We start from the raw sequence: 26,725 nt of genomic DNA, 5'->3' as shown, positions 1-26,725 counted from the left end.
TAATATGAATATTCATTCTTTGCTCTAGGATTCCAAAACATAACATAGGAAATGGGACAAAATCACTGTCCTGTAGTGATCAAAGAAATGAAAAGTCCTCTCAGTCTAAGATCAACAATAAGACTAACGTTCTGTCAATTAACAATAAACATTCCTTTAAATAAGGCAAAAAGTACAGTACATTGTCTGCTGACGAAAAATAAATGAAAACTGTAAAATGAAAAGAACAAATAATGGTATTACATACCTTTTCAAAATGATTTTCATTGCTAAAGAACCTTCTTACACTCTTAAAAGTAAACATGCTTAAAAAGGTTCTTCACAGCGATGCCATAGAAGAACCAGTTTTGGTTTCACAAAGAACCATTCAGTCAAAGGTTCTTTAAAGAACCATCTCTTTCTTACCTTTTTCTAATCTGAAAAACCTTCTTTCGCCACAAAGAAACTTTTGTGAAGATGTTAAAGGTTCTTTATGCAACCATTTTAGACAAAAAGGTTCTTCTATGGCATCGTGAACCACCTTTATTTTTAAGAGTGTACCTTGCTCTGTGAATTGGATTTGGCACATATAGACAAGTCATTTTCCACACAGATCTACTAACAAGCTCTTCTTGAAAGGAACAGTTCACTCAAAATAAAAATCAGGTATTTAAACTCACCTTCAGCCATTCCAAACCTGCATGACTTACTTTCTTTTAAAGAACACAAAGGGAACAATGGGCTCCAAACATCTTTCATGAATAGACAGAAAACACAAAAGAAAAAGCAATGCAGGTTTGGAACAACATACAGGTGAGTAAATAATGGCAGAATTTTTATTTTTGGGTGACCATCCCTTTAAATCCAAATTTGTAACAAAAAAAAAACAGAGGTGTCTGAAGTCCAAAAGGACTTTATATTAAAAAATAAAATAATATTTGTGAATTTAAAATTACACTTGTGAATTTATGGCAGCTATTAAACATGAACACCACAATAATCCTCTTAAAATGATCTCTTTCATGGGTCTTTTGTCCCTTTGGACCAAGGCCATTCTTTAATATAAAAGTCTCTGGGTGTTTCACTTTGTGGGCTCTTGGCAGAGGCTACAGTCAGCCCTTTGGTCCGCCTGGTGCTCCAGTTGAATGGTTACTGAATGAAAACTGTATGTAGTAAAACAGGCCTGGGTCATTTCTCTCAACACCGCCTGTGGCTCTACGGTATCATCTAAGGAGTTAAGAATGAACAGACGGTTATAAACTCATGCCTAGGGTAAATATTTCAGAAATATGTTTTTTGCTATAGGCTGTATGCTAATACATGCCACAATGATTCCATATGAAGTTGAAAGTGTTACCTATAGCCACATGAGTGGAGAGCACAGCCTGGTTCATTGTCAGGGCCCAGATGTGAAGGTTGTGCACAGCTTTAACACCCTTTACTCTGAGCAGTCGTTCCCTCACCTCATTATAGTTCACACCAGCCGGTGTACCTGTGGAGGAGAAACACTGATGCTGAGGAGCTCCTAATTAAAATCTGTATGTTTCAAGAAATGTTTTAATGAGAATAAGAAATTCAGAGGACATGAAAAATGAAACAACCTTCCATAGAATGCCTAGTGGATAATTAAACAGCTTATATTTATTTATAGATACTTATATTTAAGATTTACTTCATTAATTAAATAATATACCAGTCACAGGTTTTGACAGACCTATACATTCATTATTATTATGTTATTATTACCATATTCTATGTTTAAGAATAATAGTTAATAACTCCTCAAAACTTTGAAATTGCATAATGAAAGTATTACAATTTTGTGATGAACAGACATTTAGACATTAAACTAATCAAAACTATCTTTTACAGCAGTTAATTCTGATCCTTGAATTTGACTGATGATGTGTCATTGTTTTAATCACTCAGTTTGTTTGTGTTTGCATGTTCGTATTAGCAATGAAGATGAGTGAGTTTTTCTCCAGAATAAAACATACATCACCTAGAGGTGGTGAGAAGAGACCAAGTGAGTGAGTAATCTACCATTTTCTCAACTGATTTGTTTAAAACCCTAATTCATTCAGAAACATAACCAGTAACGGTCATTATAAGTCAGTCACTGAATTATTCACTCAAGCAATTTGTTCAAAAACACCAGTGACGGTCATTATAATTGAGTCACTAATTCATGCACTCAACCGATGTTTAAAAACACTGATTCACTTAGGGAAAAAAAACAGTCATGTCATTATGAGTAAGTCACTGAATCATTCACTCAACCAATTTGTTCAAAAACACAGATTCATTCAGGAACAAAAACAGTGACAGTCATTATAAGTGAGTCACTGGATCATTCACTTAAAATTCAGTCAAAAATACTGATTCATTCAGGAACAAAACCAGTGACGGTCATTATAAGTGAGTCACTGAATCATTCACTCAACCGTTTTGTTCAAAAACACTGATTCTTTCACGAACAAAACCAGTGACGTCATTATGAGTGATTCAGTCATTACACATAAATGATTCTCTCAAAAACACTGATTCATTTAGGAACAAAACCAGTGACCATCATTATAAATGATTCACTGAAACATTAATTTAACCGATTTGTTCAGAAACACAGATTTATTCAGGAACAAAACGAGTTGCGTCATTATGAGCAAATCACTGAATCATTCACTCAACCGATTTGTTCAGAAACACTGATTCATTGAGAAACAAAACCAGTGACATCATTATGAGGGATTTAGCCTTTCACATAACTGATTCGCTCAAAAACACTAATCTATTCAGGAACAAAACCAGTGACGGTCAGTATAAGCAAGTTACTGAATCATTCGCTCAACCGATTTGTTCGAAATCACTGATTCACTCAGGAACAAAACCAGTGATGTCATTATGAGTGATTTAGTCATTTACATAAATGATTCGCTCGAAAAATTGATTCATTCAAGAGCAGAACACCACTATTGTAGATTTACAGATATAACAGGTTCACTTTTAACTTCGTTTGGGACTATTTTGGTTGTCAAAACTAAAATAGACAAAGTACTGTAACTTAAACAAACAATATCACATGAATATTACAGTCAATATTATGTCTGTATGTTACTCATAATTAACTTAAGTAAACATATTTATAAGATTTTTTAAGTCACCACTCTTTGCCTAAATTCCAGCTCTACATTTTCTGAAGCATAACTAAAATAGCAAAAATCACAAGTAAGATATATTTACCTTCCATTAGAACAACAACAATGTCCCTCATGATGGTGAATGTGGTACCCAGGACAAACAGAGAAAACAGGAAGGTGCAGATGGGATCTGCAATTTTATATTCAGGCTATAAAAAGAAAAGAATTCAGTTCAGTAGGATTATGCCATCAAACTGAATCTATGCTTATTATTATCTGCCACACTATTATATTAAAATCAATTCAGACAACACAAGTATTCCCTCTTAACTGTTTGATTTCTGCTCCTTCTCTATATAACAAACAGCCACTGGATGAGCCAATGTTACTTTCATAATAAGTTAAAGTTAAAATGTTAATTAATAACTTACCTTAAAAAAGATAATGAGGGCACTGACAAGCACACTGACACTCTGTAGAAGGTCTCCAATCACATGGACAAATGCTGCCCTGACACTAGCATTAGCTTGTTGTCTTTTACCAGACCCACGCGCCTCTACGTCACAATGGTCATCGTTAGAATGGCTGTGGCCGTTTTTCTTCCCATGGTCATGACTGTGCCCATGCCCATGCCCGTGCTCGTGCCCGTGCCCGTGCCCGTGCCCATGCCCGCTGCTCAGACCACCGTGACTATGGCCGTGACCCGACTGATGCAGAGTGAAGGCCATTCTGCACAGAGAGGAACAGACAGAAGGTCCATTTTGCAGCATAAAATGATTTTGTTAAAATGCAGATGTACTCCGTAATAGAACTGCATTGCACAATGAGCTTTTTGTCTTACATAATATTGGCCAGTACAGCACAGCCAGAGGTGATAAGCATGACTGTCCCATCAATAGTGTAGTCATCATTAATGATCCGTTCCACTGCCAGATACACCAGCACACCAGTCACCAACCAAATGGTGAAAACAGATAGCAAAGCACCCAAGATTTCTGAAAATACCCAACAGCATATGAGTAGATGAAATGACACTTGTAGTTTGTATTATTTGAATACATAAGAGGTATTATAAATACAGTGCTGTTTGGGGTCAGTAAGATTTTAGGAGTAAAGTGTTTTAAAGAGGTCTCTTACACATTAAAAAATGCAAATTATTTTCCAGTTTATGAAACATTTTGAGTCTCAAATACTAAAAAAATGCTCTTTCTTCAAACAACATAAAAACTCTTGTCAAATCAACAAAATTGCCCCAAATTTTGTCTTAACTAGTCAAACACAGTTCAAATTGTTAAAATGTTAAGGCTTTGTGAGTTCACAGCATGCATGAATAAATGATGCAGTTACTGTTATAAGATTATTGTTTTGCTGTTTGCTGACTTAATTTAAACTTTTTGTTGTTGTTTTGTCATTATTGTTAGTTATTTGTTGTACTGTGATGTAAAGAGCTCATCTTTTTAACATTTGTTAATTGCAACCGTTCTTGAGGTTTCTGTGTCTAGTTTTGTGGCCTAGAGTATGTTCAACCATTTATGTCTGTTTGCGGGATATCTTAGTCTTGTAAGATGTTTTACAAACAAAGACAATGTTGTCTACAAAGTTATCAATTAGGGGTTCTATAACAATTCACTGTTTGTAATTTGTAAGTAAACAAAAAAACTTAATACATAAAAAAATTAATTATCTCAACGATAGTAATTGTTGTTTCAGTTGCTGTGACAAGACTTTTTCTATTAGCAAAATTAGATAATCAGCATTGCATAAACAAACAAATTTATGTTGGCTAAACAAAGTATCTTTACTGAGAAAAACTAAAAACAATTGTTGAGAAAACTCAAAGTCTTACTGCATCAAGTTGCCTTACTTTATTTTATCTCAACTCTTTATTTTTTACAGAGTATGCTCACCAAGGCTGCAATTTATTTGATCAAAAATACTGAAAAAAATACTAATATTGTGAAATATAAAGTAGCTATTTTGCATTTTAGTATATAATAAAATTTAATTAATTCCACTGATGGCAAAGCTGATTTTTCAGCAGCCATTACTCCAGTCTTCAGCATTGCATGATCTTCAGAAATTACTTTAATATGCTGCTTTGGTGCTTAAGTAGCTTTTCTTATTATTAGCAATGTAGGGGTGAAATTATTTCCTCATGAATCCAAAACGTCAGGAACTCTAACTAACAGATGCCATGCAACAAAACAATAAAACTAATCTGGAGAGGAGATCTCCAGAGAGGGCAAACAGCTCTTCTTTGGTAGTGTTCTTTGAAATAGAGTTGCCACACAGCTACAATGTGATTTGCAATTGCATTATCCTTTTTGAACTGGCTTGTAATTATTTAATTATGTAATTGACAAGACACATTTCTACCTGACAAAAAAAATGCTGTACTATATTTGATTTATTCTGATCTCTTCTGAAATTTATATGTCTAGTAGATCATGTAGAGGCTGATGTTACCTCAGATCTACAGCCAGGATAGTGCAAACTGAAGGCCCCCTGATGAATGGAGCAGTATGCACGTCATCTTTTAATTCTTGTTTATCGCTGATTTAGCAAGTTTCATGGGAAGTGACTAAGTTAATTATGCTTTTTATCAAAAGCAAGCAGTATACAGCGGATTTAAATGTATTGGTCAACCAACATCCTCTGATGACAATCAAACAAGCGAATTTGTGATCGTAAGAGGCCAACGTGAGACTTAAATGTGCCATCGGTCCCTGATGAATGAATAATTGAAAGTATGGAATGTCCAGAACAATCAAAAATCTAAATTATATTCATAAATGATATTTGTGTTCAGCATTTGATTAGAAATACAGTCTAAATTTAATGATCACTTGAAGTTGGAGTCAGATGAAACACAGAGCTAGACTAAATTGAAACTACATCCTGATAAATGAAGAGAACTTTGCATAAGCGCAAGTAAAAGATCGAACACGCGTCAAATCTTCAGCCAGGTCGCTGGACTGCGCTTTTGGGCTGGCGAGTGGATTCTTACAGCAATGTTTAAAACAGTTGTGATGCATAATATTTTTGTGGAAAAAACAAGAAGATCATTTATTTGAAATAGAAATATTTTGTAACACTATAAATGTCTTTAATGTGTCCTTGCTAAATAAAAGTATTTATTAAAAAAATTGGGCCATATGACAACAATTTACTGTTCTACAATTCCAGTGATTCACCTGCTCGATGCCAGCCATAATTAAGAGTGCGTGTAGCAGGTCTGGATGACAGCCACAGCGAGCACAAACTGATGATGAAGCTGGTGAGGTCCACAAGCAGGTGGGCGGCATCTGTCATCACTGCTAGACTCCCAGCAAAATACCCACCTGTACACAGACCAGACAGCAGCGCATATTCACCGGCAATCCTTTGTGTGCACAAAAAACAAGAATGGCAGCCAATATGCAGCCAATCAGTAGTATGGGTCACACACCTAAGATCTCGCCCACCATGAAAACCAGACACACTACTGAAACGATGTATAGGCGTTTCTTGGCAAGCTTCTTTTCACGCTCTCGGTCCTCCCGGGCATGGCTGTTATCGTGACAGTGCATACCATTCTTCATCTCAACTGAGGACATACTGGAACAGCAGAGGAATGAATAGAACAGTAATTAACAACATTAGTAATTTCACGACATGTCATCAATTGGCCATATCGATATACACTGAATATAAACAATGCCACTGCACTGAACGAAACTCTCACATTTTGCTGATTATTTTTGCTGAAAATGGTCAATTATTGTCATGTTTTGGGACCGGGAAAAACATTTGGAGTACTATAGACTGCAAAAAGTTTCAACAAATCAAGAAGAGTGCAAAAAACTGTCTTAGGAACAAAAGGCATTTGTGCATAGCCAAACTGAACCAAGACTTCCAGGGCAAGATTCACAACATTCACACTTGCTCTTATCCTTTCTGGTCAAGTAGGTGAAATATTAGCCTAATACCTTAATTAATACAGCTCATACATATTTTCATCACCTATTAACTTTAGTTTGTCAAAATATTATGCCATTTCCTCCTTAATAAGTCCTTCTCCATATGATTTAGCAGCTTCCACACAGTTTTTCCCTGGTTTAGACAACATAAATTAGCAGAACAACGTATTCAGTAGTACATTAACCTTGCAATTCATGCAGGTGTTTAGTATCTCCAATATGGCCACACATCCAGGTAACTAACTGTAAGGCTGGGGAAGGGCCAAGGGTAATTGGGGCGAAAATGGCACTTAATTGGACAAAAATGCCCCTGCACAAACAAATTAATTCTATTTCTTCTGTTGCTAACAAAGTGAAAATGAATAGAACGTGTCAACTGCAGCATTAGATTAAGGTCTGCTCATGTTGCACCATATTTTTAGGCGTTTTTACAGTTTTGCGAAACTTATCGCTGAAACTCATCTCATGTATGCGCTCGCTGACTGAATTACAGACTTTTGTGAATTCTCTCATCGTAAACATCAAAGCGCAGATGTACTTACAATGTAAGCAAGATACTATAATGGTAATTTAGGTTTTTTTGAGAGTGTTCACGAAGTTATCAAAGTTAGTGATAATGTTGCTTTCTGTATATAATTTATTCACTGTTTAATAGGGTGATCAGACGTCCCCATTTTCGATTGGAGCTGTCCCCAGAAACGTCCACATACTGTGGCTAGAAGGGATACAGTTCCGACCGGAAACTAACAATGAAATGAATTGTTCTACCTATTGGATTGTGTTTTTTTAACGTCTACACCTACCCCAACCCTAAACTTAGCACTTACTATAATAAAAAAACAGTTATATTGCTGTACAGTGTGACAAAAATAACGTTAGATTGATGTGCACATGCCCAGAAGCTAGAGCTGTATCCCTTCTAGCCTTAACCCAAAACCACCTGCAAATACACTAACAGCGCGATGTGACAGAATCACTTTAATATCACAGCCTTTCAGAACCGTAGACGCATTGTTGGGGACACGCATTACAAGTAACGTGATTTACGTAATCAGATTACTTTTTTCAAGTAACTAGTAAAGTAACGCATTAATTTACAAGAAAATATCTGAGTTTCTTTTTTCCCATTTATTGACTGAAAGCTCCCCTGCTCCCATGTTGAAAGAAATCGGGAGTAAGATGTTGCTTCACTTCTAGAATAAATGTGAGCATGCATTAATTCATTTCACTCACAAAAATCACTCAGTCTTCGTCAAAATGAATAAAAACAGTGAAATGCAACTGAATATGTCGCAAACCTGCAATAATTAAATTTTAAATAATACAAATATCCTTCATGTATTTAATCCCTTTTTAATTAACCAACGTCTCTGCTGCTGATTTTCAATTATCCAGTTTAGTCATACTGAGAAGCAAAAATGACGCAAGATAAACTAACATTTGTTCTTTTTATTAAATTGCGGAAGAGTGTTGAACTTTCTTCTTCTGCATTCTACTGTACAGACATGAATTAACTTTTCCTTCAGCCTGAGGATTTTTTGGTGTGAAAGGGATTTTACATTTGCCAAAAATATAACTTTTAATAAAAAAAAAAAAAAAACAAGCATGCCCTGTCCAGATTTTTAAAAAAATAATGCAAAAGTAATGTAATGCGTTACTTTCTATAAAAAGTAATAGGCAACATAATTTGCTGCTTTTTAGGGAGTAACGCAATATTGTAATGCATTACTTTTCAAAGTAGACGTGCACTACACTAACAACGAAATGGACAAGTTTATAATCTAATTCATAAATATTAAACCTTTTTTAACATTAAAAAAACTACATATTGAGTGGTTCTATCTTTGTCAAAACACTAGATTCGTATTGAGTTCTTTGTTTTTACGTGTTTTACTACATTTGCTTAAATTTGTTTTCAAGATAAACATTACTATAAATGTAAACATTATGATATTCAAAATCACATTAGACACTTTTAAAACTGAATAAAGCACATAATCAGTACCTGAGATTAATTGTCATAGTTTGCATGTTGTTGTTCCAGCCACGACGTCGCAGAAATGGAACCCGTTTCAAAATGGGTAGTTAGTTAGCTAAATAGCTAATTAAATAGCTAGTTAGGTTTATAATGCTTATAGCTCCGAAAGTTGGAAACTTAGCAGACTGAAACCAGTGTCATCTGAACCAGCTTGATCTGTGACTTTTTTCACAGCAAAGCTCTTGTCCGTAAATCCCTTGGTAAGTCCGCTATAGTAAGGAATGTGAAAAATAAGCTCTCTTCATGTTTAATGGGTTTTACCAATAAACACGCAGACTGCTTAAATACAAAACATTTGATTTGTGAAAACTTTCACAATCGCTATTTATTGCATAACAGTGTTTCTTTATGCTCTGCTCTCTTTTTCTTCTATCATAATGTCACAGGGTGCTGTTCCAGTGAATAATGGTTTTCCAAGCCCTTAGATAAATCATACACGTCTCTAATGAATGTTTCACGTACAAGGAAATGTTTCACAGTTTATTTTTTGTCAGTTGATCCTTCCTGAGCCCTGATTTGTGACACATTTCACAGTGCAGTTTTGGACAGTTAACCCTTCACTGATTCAATTAAATCACAATTTTGATTTGTGAAAACTTTCACAGATCAGTACTGGTCAGCTGACCCTTTCCTGGGTCACTAACATCACTATTCTGATTTGTGAAAACCTTCACAGTTCAGTATTGGTAAGCTGGCCCTTCCCTGAGTCATGTACATCACTATTCTGAACTTTGAAAACTTTTACAGTTCAGTACTGGTCAGCTGACCCTTTCCTGGGTCACTAACATCACTATTCTGATTTGTGAAAACTTTCACAGTTCAGTACTGGTCAGCTGACCCTTCCCTGAGTCACTAACATCACTATTCTGATTTGTGAAAACTTTCACAGGTCAGTACTGGTCAGCTGACCCTTTCCTGGGTCACTAACATCACTATTCTGATTTGTGAAAACCTTCACAGTTCAGTATTGGTAAGCTGGCCCTTCCCTGAGTCATGTACATCACTATTCTGAACTTTGAAAACTTTTACAGTTCAGTACTGGTCAGCTGACCCTTTCCTGGGTCACTAACATCACTATTCTGATTTGTGAAAACTTTCACAGTTCAGTACTGGTCAGCTGGCCCTTCAGTGAGTCACGTACATCACTATTCTGATCTGTGAAAACTTCCCTGAGTCATATTAATCACTATTCTGAACTTTGAAAACTTTCACAGTTCAGTACTGATCAGCTGACCCTTTCCTGGGTCACTAACATCACTATTCTGATCTGTGAAAATTTTCACAGTTCAGTACTGGTCAGCTGGCCCTTCAGTGAGTCACGTACATCACTATTCTGACCCAAACTGAACTGTGAATTTTTTCACAGATCAAAATAGTGATGTTACTGACTCAGGAAATGTTCAGCTGACCAGTACTGAACTGTGAAAGGTTTCACAAATCAGAATACTGATTAATATGACTCAGGGAAGGGTCAGCTGACCAGTACTCACCTGTGAAAGTTTTCACAGATCAGAATAGTGATGTTAGTGACCCAGGAAAGGGCCAGCTGACCAGTACTGAACTGTGAAAGGTTTCACAAATCAGAATAGTGATATATGTGACCCAGGAAAGGGCCAGCTGACCAGTACTGAACTGTGAAAGTTTTCACAAATCAGAATAGTGATGTTAGTGACTCAGGGAAGGGTCAGCTGACCAATACTGATCTGTGAAAGTTTTTACAGATCAGAATAGTGATGTTAGTGACCCAGGAAAGGGTCAGCTGACCAGTACTGATCTGTGAAGGTTTTCACAAATCAAAATTGTGATGTAATTGAATCAGTGAAGGGTTAACTGTCCAAAATTGCTCTGTGAAATTTGTCACAAATCAGAATAGTACATAAGGGCACAGGAAGGATCAACTGACAAAAACTAAACTGTGAAACATTTCCTCGTATGTGAAACGTTCATTAGAGACTGATTTATCTAAGGGAGCACAGCATAAAGAAACACTGTTACGCAATAAATAGCGATTGTGAAAGTTTTCACAAATTGAGTTTGACTTAAAAACAATGTTTTGTATTCAAGCAGTCTGCGTGTTTATTGGTAAAACCCATTAATCATGAAGAGAGCCTATTTTGTGGAAAAGATGGAAAAGACCTTTTGTCGCATGTCGCGGCGTCGCGTGTAGTTACACTCGCACAATTACATATTTTAGAAAGCACATACTTCATGGTCAAAATTAGAATAAAAAGCAAAATAATAAGCTTGATTAGGGATAGAAAAGATCCATTTCCAAAAGCATAAACGTAAAATTTGTAATTCCAAAAGTTGTAGTTATTGTACTCACAGCTGTGAAAATACAGTTTTAAAATAACATATTTGTTAAATACAGTTTTATTTATCATATGTTCTCATATTCATTGTTTTAGTTTTAATGTGTCTTCTAAACCCATAAATTGGTTATAATACTACAGTTTTGATATGTTTGCTATTTGCAATAGTTACTAGCCTATTTACTATTGTATTAAAAAACTACGGTAAGTTTGATCCTCAGACATCACTGTAATTAATTATGGAACCCACAACAATTAAAAAACAAAAAACATTTTGTCCTCGTTTTTTAATTCGTAGATAATCACAAATGAGACTTCGGTGTTATTTTGACTACTGAACTAAGAAATGTCCGCGGTTTTCATTTCAGAAATCTAGTCACCTACTGTTGAATAACTGTGGAAATGAAACGGTATAAAGATCAATTTCTAATTAAATTGTAATCACGTTAAATACATATTCAATCAATCAATCAATCAAATTTACCAATTAAAATATGTTATTAGCCTACATGACACCCATGTCTGGTTCCTGATTAAAAAGACGAATTTATGATGTTTGTAGTTAATAAATTTGGCTGCTTTTAGCCTTACCCTGAAGTTGGTTCACCCTCCGCCTATGTTCTTCTGTATGTCGATACTGTTACTGTCCGAGAAATCGTGCCAAATGATTCAGTTAGAAAAGAGCCGACCGAACGAATAGAACCGAATCGCGAATCGATTCAGACCATTTTGTAACATTAGTCGGCCAATTCACTGAAAGGAATCGATTCAGTCACCACAACTTTACCGATGAACGAATCACACGAATGTGTCTGTTCATTTCTCACCCGGATTGGGGCGCAGAACAAAGTTTGCACTCCACCGAGAGCATATGACCTCATGAAATATAAATTTAGATGTTGCATTAATGAAAAGAAAAAAAACAACTTTGCCCTTATGCAGCCTATAAAACACATTTACAATCTAATTCCAGAACTTAACATTTTGTTAAAATAATATTTTTTACAAAACCAATAAATTAAGAGAAACAGAACATTTTGTTAAAATAAAACTTTGCAATACTACTAAATTAAAAAAAACAAAAACAAAAAAAAAACAAAGATAATAAAGAATCAATCCGTTTACCTTTCCGGCGTGATGGTATACATTTTTGCCCCGTTATCCGTGACCAAACAGAACTTCTCAGGATCATTTTTGACCATGGTTTTACTCTTCCTTCACTTGACTTAATTTGAAATATACTCTTTATCAGACGTTTAAAATATGACGTACACCCATCTAAAAATGTTAGAATAGCGATAATAAATAATAAAAAGGCTGTGACAAGACTCACAGTGCTGGCAGCATCCCCAGGAGGTAAAGTAGGCTACTGATATTTGAGGCTCAGTGCAAAAGCGCTGTTATTTGAAGCCTTGTGACTGCGAACCGTGTGCAAACACTTTCTGATCAAACTGTCTTTTTCTTCTACACACCACGACAATGGCATCCTTTAGGATTATCCAGTGGAGGACAATAACTCAACCACACATGAATGAAATGACGCTGTTTACTTGTGCATAATGAACTCACTGAAACACTTCTCCAGGCTGCTGTGGCAAATGATAAAACTGTTATGTGCAACTTTAAGATGTGATTGTATCAAGAGAGTACAGGAATCACGTGTTTCAATTTTAACCCGTTTTGTACACTATACAACAAGTATAAAACTTTTTGGTGCTCAGTGAAAAAGTGGATTTATCTGAAACCTTGTGACTGGGAACCGTGTGCAAACGTTCAGGCTGCCTGCAACTCCAGACTTCGGTGATTGACAATGAAAGACCCCAAGACAATCAGTTTACACGTCCTTGAAGAGCGTTAACGCATTGAGTAAGTTGATTAGATTTAAATGTTTGACTAATTTAATCACTTTTTAACGGTAGGCTATATTTTCAAACAAATCACAAAAAGACAGTCGACTTGATTATAACAATTTGATACTAATCCCGAAGGACACTAATGGAAATTTCACATCATATGACAACAAAACTTTTTAAATACATAATAATCAATAGGACTTACCTTCCCAATAGCACCTGTAAAACACAAATGCATTTCCAACTATTCCATATAAGTTTAACAAACGTTTTGACATTTTTTTAGGAGACAAAATGCAAAACAATATGTCCAGTTGGTTGTCTTTCAACTTTTTTTTTGTGCAAACATACATCCTTTTCACATTCATTACAATCAAAGAATATAAACAAGTAAAAACAAATGATTTTATTCTTTGCCTTCAGCTTTATTTGGCTCAGACCAACACATTACTTACAAAGGCTGATGTTAAAATGTACACTTGCAACTAAATAAGTTAAAAGTTGTGATTTCACAGGCAATACGTGGCCCCTTCAGATCCGACAAAGGAAACGGTTGCAACTAGTAGTTTGATTCTTTTCATCACAGATGACCGATGAGGGAGAGTCCATACAGTAAAACGCACATAAACACTAATGCTTCAACCAACAAACCCATAGAGACAATGAACAATTTAGTTATCTTTACTAAAGCATTGTCTCTAGATGAAAAGAGGGACAAGATAACAGCTAACATATATTTAAATTTGTTTGATCAATGGTGAACTGAAACTGTTTCAGACAGGTGTACTTCTTGGTCATAATTTCATGATTACAAGTAAATAAACCTAAAATCTGAATATTATTATAAGGTATACTCTACTATTGGAGCAATGTATGCTGGTAAGCACAAACCCAAAAGGGAAAACATCTCTTTGCTCACTGCAAAGCTCTTAGAACTACATTAATTATAGCACAAGTAACCTTCAGTTTGCAAAAGGGGTTCGTAGATATGACTGCCGCACTAAAATACTGCAGCTGATTATAAGATACTGCACTGAAATGAATATTCACTGCAAAAATACAAAAATAACATCACCACAAATCTGGAGATCTGAAGTACTATCAAATGAATCAGAGAGGAGCTGGAGAGAAACCTGCAGACTGAAGAACAGATGGGTATTATCAAACCAAACTGCTATATAATGTCTATTTGTAAAGTAATTCACCATTGCAGATGTTTATTTGTGGATAGGATGCCTATTTTAACTTTTGGCGTCTCGCTTTTATGGAAGCTTCCAAAACTAAGCAATAAAAAAGAAAAAAAAAGTTCTTCCGACTCTTCTTGTTATTCAAGAACAACTACCGTTTAAATGATTGCATTGATTTCAATGCACTTGAACACGAGTGATCGTACTTTTCGGGATGTCTGAATTTTGTCTTTGTTTTCCTACTGACGTGCTCTTAACAGTCCTCACACGTGTATTTGCATTGCTTTGACTCGCACACCACGATTGGTCGATTACGTACAATGCCTACACAATGAGAGCAAGACAGTAAGAAAAGAAAGCCAAAACACAGACATTTAGGCAATTTAGAAATCCCAGCAAGGACGTGTCCGGGATGGTCACCCCACTTGAACAATACTTTTTTATTTAAATGGGGAACGATGAACACTAAGGCAGCCATGGACTGCATATTGGACACATCCACTAACAGTTTAGTGGCTAGGTGGTGTCAACTCTTAGAAAATAAAGCAAGAAAGACTGATAGCCAGAGGACCAGGAGAGTGGTGATTTGGTTAGAGTCCAGCTCAATCAGAGGGGCTGTAAAGATCGCCGGAGGAGGGGAGGCGAACGTGGCCACCTGTAACACTAGGGAGCCGAGAGAGGTCTGGGAGACCGCTGAGACGAGACCGCAACTCCTTTCGTACCTGGGACACCCGGGCCAGTTTGCGCTTGTATTCCTGAAATAAAAACATGCAAACAACCTAGTTAGTGCAAAAATATGGTGGTATATTAGTACAATAAAAAAAAAAATAGAATTAAACATGTAATTGAATTTTGAAGTAAAATAACTGTAATAGTATTCTCTTGTAAGTGTACTCTAATGTGTTTTATTTACAAAAAAAGTTTTTTTTTTTTTTTTTTTTTTTTTTTTACACGGTATGGTTTCGTTTGTTTTGTGATGCTGCAGAAATCTGCAAATGTTTTTTATATATTAAAGATAAAGTTTTTTAAAAGCTGCAACAAGTCAGACTCTTTGGAATTTAATAAATTTAATGAATTAATTCAGTTCAGATACACAAAGTGTGTTATTACATCACTTTGTGTCAATTCTCAGTATCTCACTCATGAACACGTAACAGGTGTTAGTGTTTACAGTGAACACAGATACATTAAAACAATATTGTGAGCTGTTATTTAAAGCATTTTAAATATTTATATAAGTAAAACAGCTTAGACGACATCCTGAAGTTTTTAGAATCAATACATTTTGCATTTTTTATATTACTTAATGGACATGTTTCTGTATTAGTGAACATCTGATTGTGTCCAAGGCTTACGTTCTTGACATTTGTGTTTCCTAACAACTGTTTTAAACCACTAATGCTTAACTGAGATCTGTTAGAAAGTTCAGAAACACTATTCTGTTCCATCATGTAAAATTAAGGACATAAAAGTTTTTTAAGTTACTTTTTAAATATCTTCAACATGCCTAGAGTCTAATTAAACACCAGAAAGTTTTGTATTGTATTAAGAATTAGAAAATCATCTCAAATTTAAATCATGATTTTAATTTAAACATTCATTTAAACCATAATCTTTCAGATAGACATGCTAATAAATTAGACTAATTACAAAAACTACAAGTTTGTACCTTTGTATATAGTTAATGTTTGTTCTGCTACAATGTAACCGATACATTGCAAAGAGTTGTTATATATATTTCACATAAAAACTACACTGATGCAAAAAGGCATCTGTAACCATCTTTAACCCTTAAGAGTTTGCAATTAAGACTTTAAGGAGTTCAGCTGAAAACTTTACTTTAAACCAATAAATGCATGAACAATGCTTTTCAGATGTTTACTTCCAAACTTTTAGTTCTAGATGATGAACTGTGTATACAAATTTTAAATCACAAATAAAAATTCTAATGATTAACATCAACGCATCTGGTATTATAAAGTAATGAACAATCTTTTACAAGCATGTGTAAAAGATTAGTTAATACATTTTGAACTAACAATGTTAAAAGTAACCAAGAATAATAGATGCTGCAAAGGTGTTCATTGTTTAAATCATGTTAATGACAGTATAACTATTTTTAAGGCATGTAACTTTTTAGTAAAGCGCTACAGAATAACCACAGCCAGTTTCTTAAAGGGATAGTTCACCCAAAAATGAAAATTCTGTCATTAATTACTCACCCTCATGTTGCTCCAAAACCGTAAGACAATTGTTCATCCTTGGAACACAAATTAAGATATTTTTTATTTAATCTGCAAGCTTTTTGACCTTCGATTGACAGCAATGCAACTGAAATATTCACAGGCTCAGAAAGGTAGCAAGGACATCGGTAAAACAGTATGTGACATCAGTGGTTCAACCGGAATTTTACGAAGCTACGAGTGTGCACAAAGAAAACAAAAATAATGATTTATTCAACAGTTCTTCTCCCCTGGGTTACCATCTTCCACTATTATTTAAAAGGATAGCTGAATTAAGTGTTATTTTTGTTTTTTGCAGACAAAAAATATTCTCATATCTTTGTAAAATTACAGTTGAACCACTGATGTCCTTACAGCCTTTCTGGGTCTGGGAACATTTCGGATACACTGCCGTCTATGGAGGGTCAAAAAGCTCTCGGATTTCATCAAAAATATCTTAATTTGTGTTCTGAAGATGTACAAAGGTCTTACAGGTTTGGAATGCCATGAGGGTGAGTAATTAAAGACATAATTTTCATTTTTGGGTGAACTATCCCTTTAAGTTATTTCACTCAATAAGGATGTATTTGTGAAAGCCAGTGCATAAGCAAAAAAGATGCACACTCAAGAGATTGGTGTTTTTTCTTTTATTTTTATTTATTCTGTAAAGCCGACATCAGGTGGAACACAGGAACCTGCTCACTACCTGTTGGCAAAGGCTGGAAAATGTAGCAGTTAATGCCCATAAAACTATTACGAGAACTTAGTGTTTATACTTACCAGATCAGTAACATGTCTCATGCATAGGAATTAAAAGATAAGAGATATCTAGTGCTGCATTTGCTGAAATTACTTGATATTGGAGTTTCACTGCTCTCTATGGGCAGAACAAACCCAAATATGAAGCAACGACATGCAGCTATGATCACTTTAATCACACGAACATAAGAAGAGGAGAAAGAAACTGACATGTGGAGACAGCAACAGTGGATGAAAAAGAAAAGGGAAGAAACTGTGAAGTCAGTAAGTTTACCCACTTCTAGTTTCTGCTCATTCTGGGCCAGGCCGTCTCTCTGACTCTGCAAAAAGACAGCAAGCGTGCGTGTGAGCTGCCGCCGATCATCAATCTCTGCTGCCAGCCGCCCACTGTAGTCAGCTAGAAGCATGCAGGCCTCTTCCACCAACCGAGAAAGACGCTCCCCTGACTCTTTATCTGAAAAAAAAACACAATCAGAACAGACTTAGACGATCAGAATAGTTAACTACATATGATTTCTATATATAGTGCTGCAGGGATGGTGTATTTTTGTAGACCAAAACCCGGAAATGAGTTAGCGTTTTTTTCTTTGAGCTGGCCTAAAAAAAAAAGTCATAACTGTAGCACTCTATTAATATTAAAAGGAGTTTCAGTCTACAAGTTAATTAAGCTTATATAAATAAAAATCACTGATTATCAATTACTGAAGCCCTTCAAACTATCTCCAGAGTGCAGTGTGGCCATCATTAGGCTTAAATCGTATGTTTTCTGTGAAAAGTTCAGTGATTTGTGCAATAAAAGTTACTGTTGACTGTTACTATACATTTTGCTGTTGCATCACATTTTATGCTATGAATGCTGTTTTCTCTTAAGATAATTTGTCAAGTTAAAGTTTTGAAAATCTAGGGACCCTAGCGTTCTGTTCCAATTTTAGCAATTACAATCTGAACACCAGAAACAGCTAGACAATACTTTGCTGACATCATGAATTATGGAAAATTAGATTTTTAAATACTTCTGTTTGTGTTACATTTACTTAGTTCTGGCATAACAAAGGGTTGCATGGGTGTTCTCACCTGTAACTTTGTGTAATAGGGAGGTGTCCTGCACCTCTGGGGGTAAAGCAGAGATTCTCTGGCGTAGAGCTGCGTCGCTGGAGGCTGCATTCTCAAGCTCCTGTAGTGCTCGGATCAGATCTGCAGTCTGAGACGCACAAAACAAGTCATAACATGCACGACTAAACTGACTTGAGGTCAGTTTATAGGTAAACATGCATTACGTAAGGTGGTTCTTTCATACCTGTGGAGGTTCAGCAGGGGAGCTTTGGGAGGCAAAGTCATCATCGTTCACCTTGATCTCTTCATAAGGCCTTTTCTTGGCCTTCTTTTCTACGTCTGCAAGTCATAAGGGGACATTTTACATGTCATACTTTAAACAAAGGTGTTCTCTCAATTAACAAAGACTTATAGTCCCAATAACCTTAAAAAAAAAAAAAAATCAGTGTGACTTGTGTTTTACTTACGCAGGACATCAGAGAGTTTGTCCAGTATCTCATTCTCATAGACGGCTCTTTCCTGCCAGATGGACAGTACTCTACCTAACTGTTTCTTACAGCTCTCGTCTCCTTCACTGGACAGGATAGATAAAAACATGGCAAATATAATTTTAGCATAGGAAAGATCACAGCAAAAAGACACAGATATCTGGGTTCAAGTTAAAACCAAATTACACCTGCCTAAGAAAAATTAAATATTTGAATTATTCAAAAAAAAATGTAACTTCTTTGAAGATTAAAATACTGTTCTAGGATGTTTATGATGTTAATTTGATTAACTCAATATGATTGAACGATTAACTCACTGCAATTATCTAAATCTCAACACAGAATTAATAATGTATATTAATATTATATACATTTTTAAATGTATTGACAGCCATTAAAATGGGAAAAATGATCCAATACACAATAACACAGCTTTTATACAATCCATAATACAATGTACTGAACCCACTAAATAAGAAAATATAACCATTACAATTTTAAGGATTAGTTAACTCCTGAATTAAAATTTCCTGATACTTTACTCATCCAAAATGTTCATGTTTTATTTTTCCTTCGGTCAAAAAGAAGTTAAGGTTTTTAAAGAAACATTCCAGGATTTCTCTCCATATAGTGGCCTTCAATGGTGACCGCGAGTTTGAACTTCCAAATTGCAGTTTCAATGCAGCTTCAAAGGGCTCTAAACAACCCCAGCTGAGGAATAAGGCTCTTACCTAGCACAACGATCAGTCATTTTCTAAAATAAATAAATAAATAAAAATGTATACTTTTTAACCATGAATGCTCGTCTTACAATAGCCCTGCGATAAATGGTTTGATCTTTGTCTGTGTACTCCAGTTCAAAAAGGGTTGGGGCAAAAAACAACATTTTATTTTCTATTCCAAATTCAAAATTGTCCAACATCGTAGTGTTACGTTTTTTGGTAAAGGGCATTAAGGATGTGTCGGTGTGGAAATTTTCCCACCAGTTAATCAACGTGTCACAACACCGGTAATACCGGTATCACCGGGGGAGAGATAGGGGTGGTGCCTTAGAGTTTTCCCTCTTTTCCACGCTTTTCTTCACTTTCAAATAGCTTGTAAATGCCTGTCCTTCCAAATTAGCGGTAATTCAGTGTCAATTGATTGAATGGACAACAACAAAACAGTACTATAAACTTGCTTATATTACACATAGAATGATTAATTTATTAACAAAACAAATAAAAATACACCATGGTATCAGCCTAATGTTAAATAACAAAACTCACACAAAGTTTAATGATTAAAAAAATAAATCAGCAAAAACGGAACCAAACAAATAAGAAACACATGTTCTTCCAATAAGCTTCCAAAATCACCTTTTAGATAAATGGCAACAGTCAACAGGCTTTTCAAAATCCAAAATATTTTTTAAATATTTGTTTCAAAACGAAATCTTTCGCCAACACCTTTCCAACTTCTGCCCGTGGATCTGTGATGTGACTGTTGTTTGGCACACTGCATTGAACAGCCAGGGTAGTTTTTAATTTTACTGTCTGTTCTCTAACTGAAGTACATGATTTTTATAATTATAAAAAAAAAAAAAAAAAAAAAAAAATCAAATAAAAATATAAATGACGGTGTGGGCAGTGCCGCAGTGGGTATTTGATGAAACCAGTGTTGCAGCTTAATACCGGGTAACACCTGTAACACAGACTATCGCAACAAGCTAAAGGGACTTTGACTTTCTTTGCACGTTTGCTTTTTAAACACTTGGTCAATACTTCCACCTACGTAATACGTGACCTTTCCAACGACATTGCAGAATTCATGAAGTTTTGGACACAGCTAGTGCAAGATATGTATTTGTGGTTAAAAAGTAAATATATATATATTGGCTGGGATTGTATAAATGCCTTTGAAGCTGTACTGAAACTGCAATTTGGACCTTCAACCCATTGAATCCCAAGGAAGTCCACTATATGGAGAAAAATCCTGAAATGTTTTCCTAGAAAACCTTCATTTCTTTTTGACTGAAGAAATAAAGGCATGAACATCTTGAATAACATATGGGTGAGTAAACTACCATGAAATTTAAATTCTGAAGAGAACTAATCTTTTAAATGGGAGCCCAAATATGCTGGTATGACTTACCTGGAGACATGTTTGAAAGCATCAACAATGACTGGGGAAAAATCTTGTGTGAACTCTGGTCCTTTCCTCTTGCTGTTCTGTATGACATCATTTGCAAGATACAGGAAAGTCAGCTTACGGGACACCTGGGCTACAGAGAGAGAAAGAGAAGATAGCATTTCTTAATTTAACCGGTTGGTCTGTCTGGGAAGGAAACATTTTTTAAATACTTGTGCTCTAATAGAAAAGGCATGTGCTGTTTAACTAAACCAGCTAGATAATTTATACCACTGGTTTTGAATCTTGAGTGAGGAAAAAAAAAAAACATATGTGAGGCAAGTGAATAGCAATTAAAATACACACTAGGCAACAAAAACACTATTGTTAGGATGTGAAAACGGGTCAACCACGCTCGGCATGTGGGTTTTCGAGCAAGAAATGATTGTTGTGGATTCCTATTGAACACAAAAACTTGCTATGGAAACTACACCTTCACTATAGAGACAACAATATCTCCGGAGAGATGATCTAAAGATAGCTCTGTTTTTTTAGTATCACCACCTGAGCAACGCACCCATTATCCAATCCCATCTCCAAGCAAATACACAGTATTCAGAAACAAAGGCCATGTAATAACCTGAACACTCATGAAAACAAATCTAATTCAAAAGCATAATACTGAATTTACACAGGGCTCTGCACTTGATCATGTTATTCTGAAGCTGTAATATTATCCCATTAGCCTAAAGGGAGCTCATTCTCAAGCAACTAGGTTAAACCATAAAACCAAGAATGCACGATAATCACTGGGAGACGGCATGAAATCCTATAAATTAATTTTAGCGCTGCTATTCTACACAGTAATCCAAAGCCCTCATTGTTATCCTAACCTCTGACTAGGTCTAAATAAAAATGACCCATAAGAAACTCTTAAGAAAACAATGGAGTAGATTAAAATGTGACCCTGGAACACAAAACCAGTCTTTAGTCGCTGGGGTATATTTGTAGCAATAGCCAAAAATACATTGTATGGGTCAAAATTATTGATTTTTATTTTATGCCAAAAATCATTAGGAAATTAAGTAAAGATCATGTTCCATGAAGATATTTTGTAAAATTCCTACTGTAAATATATCAAAACTTAATTTTTGATTAGTAAGGTGCATTGTTAAGAACTTCATTTGGACAACTTTAAAGGCGATTTTCTCAATATTTTGATTTTTTTGCACCCTCAGATTCCAGATTTCAAATAGTTGTATCTCGGCCAAATATTGTCCTATCATAGCAAACCATACATCTGACTACTCTGACTGTAGTCAACTGTAAACAGCATTATGAAGTACAGGGTGGGCCATTTATATGGATACACCTTAATAAAATGGGAATGGTTGGTGATATTAACGTCCTGTTTGTGGCACATCATAAGTGGTCAGAAACTTGTAAATAACTCATGAAAGAATAAAGTTACGTTAAAACCAAGCACACCATTGTTTTTCTTGTGAAATTCCCAATAAGTCTGATGTGTGATGTATCCATATAAATGGCCCACCCTGTACAGTCATGTGAAAAAGTCAGGACACCCTACTGAATTTCATAGTTTTCTGTATCAGGACATAGTAAAAAATTATCTGGTCCTTGGCAGGTCTTAAAATTTGAAAAATAAATCCTCAGATCAACATCATCACATGACATATCACACAGTATCATTATTTATTTAACAAAAATACAGCCAAGAGGGAAAGGCCATGTGTGACAAAGTTAGGACACACTATGAGTCAATTGCCTGCAGATCCACTTTTAGCAGCAATAACTTGAAGCATTCATTTTCTGTGTGACTTTATCAGTCTCTCACACCATTCTGGAGGAATTTGGACCACTCTTCTTTTCAACGTTGCGCCAGTTTATTGAGGTTTGTGGGCATTTGCTTATGCACAGCTTTCACCACAGTATTTGAGTCAGAATGAGCTCTGGACGTGGACTGGGCTATTGCTACACCTTGATTCTTTTCTTTTCAGTCATTCTGTTGTAGATTTGCTGGTGTGCTTGGGATCATTGTCCTGCTGCATGACCCAATTTTGGCCCAACTTTAGATGTCGGACAGATGCCCTCGCATTTGACTCTAGAATACTTTGACATACAGAGGAGTTCATGGCCAACTCAATGACTGTGAGATGACCAGGTCCTGTGGCTACCAAACAAGCCCAAAATGATCAGCCCTTCTCCAGCATGCTTGTCTTTTGGTATGAGGTGTTTGTGTTGACATGCTCTTTAGGTTTTCACCAAACTTGGCACTGCAATACCAGCAATACTACTGACAAAATCTGCAGTTATGGATCTAATAAAGACATTTATAGCCATCAGACTGGGTGTTCAAGCAAAGCAAGTGTGTGTTTGGGGAAAAAACTGTACTTGCCATTCAAAGAGGGGAAATCTAGAAGATCCCAAGCTAGAGACTGTGTGATCTTGACCACTTAAAAATAAACAAGATGTCCCAAAACCCCCAAAAATACCGCCTAAAACTGAATCTAGCAGAGAAACACATGAGTAGACGCTTCAAAATGGCTGCCAGGGTCATTGGGAGCATCAACAACTGTGAAAAACTTCCACTTCTGGAAGGAGAGGTGTCTGTTTTAAATGTCTTCCACTTGTGAATAAACTTCAAATTGTTTGGAAATGGCCGTATTACTCTTCTCAGATTGATGGCAGCAACAATTGCTTCTCTAAGATGATTGCTGATCTTTTACCTTCTTGGCATTGTGTTAACACACACCTGAAGGCTCCAACCCAGCAAACTGTCAAAGCTTATGCTTTTATAGAGGCGCTCAGACTTGCTGATGATCAGTTAATCAAAGGTATTTGATTAGCAGCGCTTGACTGTTATTTACCCTCTTAACTCCAATGTTAACAGTAAGGGCGTCCTAACTTTGTCACACATGGCTTTTCCATTTTGGCTTTATTTTTGTTCAGTAAATAATGACAGGGTGTAATTTGTCATGTGTTGTTGTTCATCTGAGGTTTTATTTTCAAAATTTTAAGACCAGCCAAGGACCAGTTTTTTTAATGATGTCCTGATACATAAAACCATGGAATTCAATAGGGTGTCCTAACTTTTTCACATGACTGTACGTGTAAACATAAACATAGACCAGTTTTCCAAAACTCAAAGAATCATTACCTAAAGACCTAAAGTCAATTTGTTTAACGTACACCTTAATGTGATGTTCGTAAGCACTCTGTTGGAGATAAATATTACAGAGCTGATCAAAGAATAGATGCCTGCAGCACATTAGGTGTCATCATCACAAAGGTGCAACATTATAATAAGCCTTCAGTGGCACCAGTGGTTATACAGGATCAGACTAAGTAAATGTTTATCATGTCTATGAAAAGATAAAAAAGGGCTGTGCAAACCTGTGATAATACTAGCAAACAGAAAGCCTTAAAAATTGCTCCTATGCAATTTCTGGTAAACTGCTATATACACAAATAAATACAAAAAAAATCTTTGGAAATATGTAATGTGAATAGAAAATGAACAGGAATAGGAAATGAAACCTAGAGCCACAGAAATTGGATTCTAACTGGTAAATAGTAGTGCATCCAAAGAATTTCTTAACAAAACAAAGCAAAAAAAAAAAAAAAAAAAAGTAAAAGGTTTAATTTAATATAGGTAACTGGATACCTCAGGTATGTGGTAAAGTGCTTCAGCAAGGAGCCAAACAAATTGTACATATTAAAGTATGTCCATGTTATCCATGTATACATGAAACAGTTAGTGGCATACATACAAAAATATATCAGAGAAGCACTAATTAAACATTATTTCAGTCAATGATTTTTTTTTTTCTTTTTACTTTTTAACAGAATATTTCAGTGCATCACTACTTCAGCTATACCACTGACAAAATCTGCAGTTATGGATCTAATAAAGACATTTATAGCCATCAGACTGGGTGTTCAAGCAAAGCAAGTGTGTGTTTGGGGAAAAAACTGTACTTGCCATTCAAAGAGGGGAAACCTAGAAGATCCCAAGCTAGAGACTGTGTGATCCTGACCACTTAAAAATAAACAAGATGTCCCAAAACCCCCTAAAATACCGCCTAAAACTGAATCTAGCAGAGAAACACATGAGTAGATGCTTCAAAATGGCTGCCAGGGTCATTGGGAGCATCAACAACTGTGGAAAACAGATCATAACATATCTAATATAGACATTATATTGAATATTTCTTTTGGGGTTTACCAAAATCTCATTTGCAGTAGTGAAACTTTAATCTGAAGTGCTCTAGCACTTAACACATGTTGCTGAGTGTCTCAACATCTGCAATTTTCACACAGACTGGTATTGTGTTTATTAATAAAGAAATAAACAAGATAGAGAACTGAGATTTTGTCTCAGTAATAACCTGTAAAGTAAGCTGCAAAATATGCAAAGGAATCAAAACAAGCAGATAAGCTAAGATGCTAGCTTACAAGTGAACCTATGATTAGCTTGTTTGCTACATGTTCTGGTTAACTTATTTTTATTTCAAAACGACAAACCATAACATAAAAACCTCCCATTGTACAACTATTCTATGTGTTTGAGATAAAATGTACCTCTCCTTACCTTTCTTCAGCTCGCTATACCAGACTTTGACGATGGTTTTGGAGTGTTTTCTGTGGTGGATGAGCCACAGTGAAAGGGTCTGCACGCTTTGCTGGGAGTTACTCAGTTCTGATAGTTTCTTCTCCAAAGCAGGCTCCGAAAACACGGACATTTTCAATTACAAGTAAGAATTGGGTAGAAAAGGCTCCTTGCCTAAACCAGGCACCCGAAGGTCGAGGATATTAGAGCTGATAACTCCTCAAGCTAGCTACACATTCCCTGGTTCACCACAGAGCGCACACTGAGCATGCGCAGACTCAACGCGCATGTATGAGGCTGTTACAAACCGTAGTCAATCATGTAATAATAAAATAGATAAATATAAATATCTTATATGTGACCCTGGACTACAAAACCAGTCATAAGGGTCATAAAGGACAAAATTTGGTCGAGATACAACTATTTGAAAATCTTGAATCTGAGGAGGTAGAAAAAAAAATCTAAATATTGAGAAAATCGCCTTCAGAGTTGTACAAATGAAGTTCTTGGCAATGCACATTACTAATCAAAAATTAAGTTTTAATATATTTACGGTAGGAAATTTACAAAAAATCTACATGGAACACCATCGTATAAGCATAAAAGAAAAATCAATAATTTTGACCAATACAATGTATTTTTTGGCTATTGCTACAAATATACCCGTGCTAAGACTGGTTTTGTGGTCCAGGGTCACATATGAGTTTAATAAATGGGATATATATAGTGTTGCGGGGAATACAGAGCGGTTCAGACACTAAGTTACAGATGAAGACACCTGCACAGCATAACGCAAAAATAGAAATAATAATAAGAAATATATTCAACATGGATAACAAACCTTTTTTATAAATAAACGCAAGCAGTTATGGCTGCAGAAAATTCAATTTTGCGATCACCGGAACACATTACATATGAAAATACAATAAAACGGAAAACAGTTTTTATTGTCACAATATTCCTGTTTGTACTGTATTTTTGATTAAGCCTTCTTAAGCA

General features: G+C 35.6%; 1 protein-coding gene across 3 annotated transcripts; it reads right to left on the bottom strand.

Annotated features, from left to right (window-relative positions):
• Positions 1 to 856: 856 nt before the first annotated feature.
• Positions 857 to 25,995, bottom strand: slc30a8 (solute carrier family 30 member 8). Of its 3 annotated transcripts, XM_051137154.1 has the most exons (14): positions 25,709 to 25,995; positions 21,121 to 21,250; positions 18,967 to 19,073; positions 18,744 to 18,838; positions 18,521 to 18,647; positions 17,725 to 17,900; positions 15,070 to 15,220; positions 6,565 to 6,714; positions 6,311 to 6,457; positions 3,958 to 4,111; positions 3,548 to 3,845; positions 3,220 to 3,325; positions 1,337 to 1,471; positions 857 to 1,206 (listed from the first exon to the last, which is right to left on the bottom strand). In XM_051137154.1, exons 1-14 carry the CDS (start codon positions 25,857 to 25,859, stop codon positions 1,061 to 1,063), a joined length of 2,073 nt encoding a protein of 690 aa, XP_050993111.1. In that variant the 5' UTR covers positions 25,860 to 25,995; the 3' UTR covers positions 857 to 1,060. The 3 variants fall into 3 exon arrangements, with proteins under 3 accessions (XP_050993111.1, XP_050993109.1, XP_050993110.1); XM_051137152.1 differs by lacking the exons at positions 15,070 to 15,220; positions 17,725 to 17,900; positions 18,521 to 18,647; ... (2 more) ...; positions 21,121 to 21,250; positions 25,709 to 25,995 and adding an exon at positions 12,551 to 13,005 and having other exon boundaries at positions 6,565 to 6,713; XM_051137153.1 differs by lacking the exons at positions 857 to 1,206; positions 1,337 to 1,471; positions 3,220 to 3,325; ... (3 more) ...; positions 6,565 to 6,714; positions 15,070 to 15,220 and adding an exon at positions 17,231 to 17,406.
• Between the last annotated feature and the right edge of the window lie 730 nt (positions 25,996 to 26,725).

The sequence above is a fragment of the Labeo rohita genome, chromosome 19 (assembly GCF_022985175.1).
Source record: "Labeo rohita strain BAU-BD-2019 chromosome 19, IGBB_LRoh.1.0, whole genome shotgun sequence".
NCBI classification, from domain to species: domain Eukaryota; kingdom Metazoa; phylum Chordata; class Actinopteri; order Cypriniformes; family Cyprinidae; genus Labeo; species Labeo rohita.
This window is presented reverse-complemented; position numbering and strand designations above follow the sequence as displayed.

Bases quoted from the DNA above. Each gene is read 5' to 3' on its own strand.
- slc30a8 (XM_051137154.1), bottom strand. From the start codon at position 25,859: ATGTCCGTGTTTTCGGAGCCTGCTTTGGAGAAGAAACTATCAGAACTG. The intron at 15,221-17,724 runs GTGGGTAAACTT...TTTTTATTTCAG, and splicing joins AGAATGAGCAGAAACTAGAA to GAATACAAGCGCAAACTGGC. The intron at 4,112-6,310 runs GTGAATCACTGG...GGGTATTTTCAG, and splicing joins TTATGGCTGGCATCGAGCAG to AAATCTTGGGTGCTTTGCTA.